Consider the following 4319-nt stretch of genomic DNA (forward strand, 5'->3'; position numbering starts at 1 on the left):
TTATAAGGAGTAAAGGCTATCCTCATCACAACTATAGACACCAATGATCTTATCCTTCTCTCTATCAATTGTTCTCCACCACTTTTTCTTCAAATCACATAACAAAATCAAACTCGGCTTGAACATGTCAAATAATACGATATTCTCCCCATTAATACGAAATTTCTCATTTTCTAATACTAATTTTTTATGTACCCAATATTCTTCCGTTTTATCAGGACGACTTTGTAAAATCCAAACATGAGCTGATTTAGAATCAACGGCTGCTATTTTTCCTTCATATTTTACCAGGTGATAGTGCATATAGCAATATGCCCAATGTACATGAATACCACAAGGATGATCATACCACAACGATGAGATAATTCTGAATATTTCAGTCCTAACATTAAACGCCACAATGCAAAAGGTACTGTTGTGGTAACGACTAAAGAAATAGATAATTCCATCAATGTGAACTCCTCCTCCTAGAAATACCGGCATAATATAAGGTATATTGCTTTTGATCTCTCTCCACGATTCATCACCTAGAGTAAAAATCCAGTTTCTTGTCGACTTATTTTGACCATCATCATAAACTAGTGTCATCAAGATTTTATGCCTTCTTTTATACGAGTCGAAACCCAATGAACAATAGCAACGATAATCACGGTTTACAAAATTCTCTTGATCAACAACACTACTTAGGTAAGGAAGAAATCTTGTTTCTCTTGTACTAGGATTTAAAATAATAGCCTGCTGAATTAAATTTTCTGGATCCCATAAACATAATAAACCTTTAGCGTATGTTGATTTAGTAGAACTAGCACTATCCAATTTCTCAACACGAAAACGGGAGGCTTTGGTTGTTTGTCCTAGCTCTTTGGTGTACAAATTTTCTTGATCCCCCTCTGAGAATACAAGGAATTTGGTAATTTTATCATGACGACGATATACAGAGTGGCTTTGATGTATTTCTCTAAAATATGGATTCGAGATGAGAGAGTTGCAAAATTTGGAAACACACTTAAAACGCATTAAAAATTTAACAGGAAGCCAAGAGAATATCTCAAAAATAATCTCGTCGGGTATTGAACATTTTCTTCTTTGGGCAATCTCCATTGCTAGACAGTTAACAACAAAGACAGAGACACACTTTAAATAGATGTATTTGGCAAATCCTTTTCCTTTGAGGACTTAGTTATGTACAATTAATTACCAGCTAGGCTTTTGTTTTTATCCTTTCCTTTTCCATCTAGGATCTAATTAATTCTTTTTTATTTATGCTATCTCAAAGAAATTAAAGAATTTGTAAATAAAGCAAATTAGTACGCCTAATAGTAATTAGGAATATTATAAACTTCAACTCTGCGTGTCGCTGTCTCATTATTTTTTTTATGTGTTTTCACAAAAAAATAAAATATTTTCCCCCCTTAGTCGGCTGATGTTACCCTCTAATAAAAGTTAATTCCTAATTAACTGTCAACGGTAATTTTGAATATTCCACCAACCTTGGGATTCACTATTTATGTTAGTTATGGATACTGAAATGAAATATGATTAACATCTGACATTAGCTATATGATTAACAACTTAGTAATAATGACAATAGTTAAAGTAATAAGTTCGTAGCACCAAGGGGCGCAAAGTCAGGAATTTTGACACGGGAATTAAAAAATCTAAAAATGTCACAAGGGTTCGAACCTATATTTCTCTTCACCTTAAGTGGATTCAATATTTTATATAAGTATATAAATATTTGCGTTTTTACCATAATTACTCAATATAACTTTCTGAAAAAATTCATTGCATGTGGCTCCACACTTTTAGCGGCCGTTCTGTGAATTAGACGCATATCACGAGTTCGAAAGTCACCACTGATATACTTATTTGATTAAAGGATATGAACCTGAGTTATAATGTTATGATGAATCCATAACTGGTACCCGCCCCTAAGGGCAGGTTATACTCCTCGATAAATAAAATATATCATCTAAATTGAAACGGAGGGTATATATTATTGTAATTAAGAGAAGAAAAAATAATTTATGATATGGTCACTACTCACTAGCTTCCTATCCCTTAGCCTTTCAATGTTGATCAAATTGGTTATGACCCTTTGGAAAATGGCATTTACCTTAGTCACAAAGAATTGGCCTATTCTCTTAATACTTATTAGAGGTGGCAAGATGGTTAAAAGAAAATAGTTATCCACCCATATTATCCATTAAAAAGGGGTTGGATAATAAACTTTTTAATAACGGGTCGAATATAGATAAGAACTATATTATCCGATTAAAAAATGGATAACCAGATGAATAACCAATGGATAACTAATGTGTTAACTTTTACATTTGTAAAGACTCAAATTGGGGTTCCTCAAGTTTGGACGACTAGGAAGTTTCCCAAAAGTGGTCATATTTAAGAAGCCATGGATATCCATATTATCCACCGGATAACCCGTTTTTATCCGTATTAAATATGGGTCGGGTCGGATAATATATCAATTTTTTTAAATTACCCGTTTTCGACCCGCTCATACCGACCAGACCCGCCCGTTTGCCCCCCTAATACTTACATAGCCATTTTTAAGAGCAATGTTGCTAGCACGATTTCCAGTTTGTCCAATGAAAGTGGGGATTTTAAAAGGCTAAGGAGAACACCAGGTCTTGGCGATTCTGGTCTTTGTGGAGCAAGACTGGAACCATAATGGACCCTTTTTTTCTTGGGAGATTTGTGGAAGCATTGCATTATTATTCTGCTATTTTCGACTCCCTTGATGTCATGCTGCCAAAGTATGACACTAGGCGCGCGAAGATAGAGCAATTTTACTTTGCAGAGGAGATTAAGAATATTGTGAGTTGCGAGGGACAAGCACGAGTGGAAAGGCAGGAGAGGGTGGACCAATGGCGTAGGAGGATGAGTCGAGCAGGTTTTCAGGCAGCGCCAATTAAGATGGTGTCACAAGCAAAGAAGTGGCTGGCCAAAGTGAAATCAAAGCCTATTGTGACTGCCTCTTGCTGGAAATGCTGATCACCTCATTGCCTTTGCCACAATTTCCATTTATGGTATCATAGAAATTGTGGCAATTCCTAATATATGAGTGAATGTTGGTGTGCCTAGTTTCAATTTTTGAGGACTCTTCACTCTTCAGTGTGGAGTTCAACAATATGAGCATCTGATAAGGTGAATGCCATCTTTTCAGATGGAGAGTGATGAAATAAAATAGATCTTCATGTGTTGCTTGACATTCCTTAATTCTTTGAAGTCCTAAACACTAAAGCTAGGTTTCTTTTTCCTTTCACACGATGTCCACTAAAAAGACAATAGCTAGTTTACATAGATGAGGACTAGAACAGGGAGGAAAACAAGGAAACAAAGCAGTAAGTCTGGGATCACATGTCAGCATAATGAGCTAAAACAACTAGACAAGCATTCAAGAATATTGCATGAAACTATTACAGATGAAGATGAAAAAGATGATTGATTCCACAGCTGTAAAATGCATATTGCTTTACTGGTGTGGAGTTTTATGAGCATTCAACAGATTTGATCAATTTTGTTTACTTTACTGCTATTTACATGAAATCCATCACAGTCGAACAAAGGACCAGTATTATTCTTTGTTGTCTGTACACAGATGTAACCTTGAGTTAGGTGTATTGACCTAGCTACGAATTACATGTTCAACAGACACAATTGCTCCCTTTTGATGTAGTAGTTGCAGTAGATCCACTCGCACTGATTTGAACTGATACAACTGCAGTAAAATATAACATGTGAAGTAATACTAAATAGAACTTCGGACAACAAAATACTATGTAATCACATGAATGACTAATTAACTGTCGCGCTTGCTATCTATTGCAGTGCAAAGATGCACAACTGAGTTCCAATCACTTCTTTCAAACATTCAATTGGTGGAAATCTTAGCAATACCATTGCTTTGGCCACAGTCTGGTGTTGGCAATTGGAGAAAAGGTAAGTAGAACTAAACTACTACTGGATGCCCGTGATATGTATGCCTTTGACTGCACCAATAATTCCAGTTTCCAGGACGGGCAGAACTAGGACTGTGGGTGTTTAACCAAAAAATAGAATATTCTATCAAAGCCTATATTTAGAAGAAAATATGTTACTGATAACCAAGTTTTACTTCACTTCCTCAACAACCTGTTTGGAAAAATAATAAAAGCAATAGCGTAAATTGACTGAAAGAAATAAGGAACGAAACGACGGTTAATTCCTAAAATCAAGGTAGAAAACTTTGATAAAGCAAGAAATTATAGAGTATATTTCAGTAGTACTTGGAACTTGTCCTTACAAGTAAAATTCTTTAT

The 4319-nt window shown here is 35.3% G+C and overlaps 1 protein-coding gene across 1 annotated transcript; it reads right to left on the minus strand.

Moving 5' to 3' along the window:
• LOC142178610 (F-box only protein 8-like) lies at nt 1-1101 on the minus strand. The gene has a single exon (XM_075248475.1). It carries the CDS (start codon nt 1099-1101, stop codon nt 1-3), a length of 1101 nt encoding a protein of 366 aa, XP_075104576.1.
• Nucleotides 1102-4319: the final 3218 nt, after the last annotated feature.

This window comes from Nicotiana tabacum, chromosome 24 (assembly GCF_000715075.1).
Source record: "Nicotiana tabacum cultivar K326 chromosome 24, ASM71507v2, whole genome shotgun sequence".
Lineage (NCBI taxonomy): Eukaryota > Viridiplantae > Streptophyta > Magnoliopsida > Solanales > Solanaceae > Nicotiana > Nicotiana tabacum.

What these genes read in the sequence shown, in the direction of transcription:
- LOC142178610 (XM_075248475.1), bottom strand. Translation starts at nt 1,101, where the DNA reads ATGGAGATTGCCCAAAGAAGAAAATGTTCAATACCCGACGAGATTATT.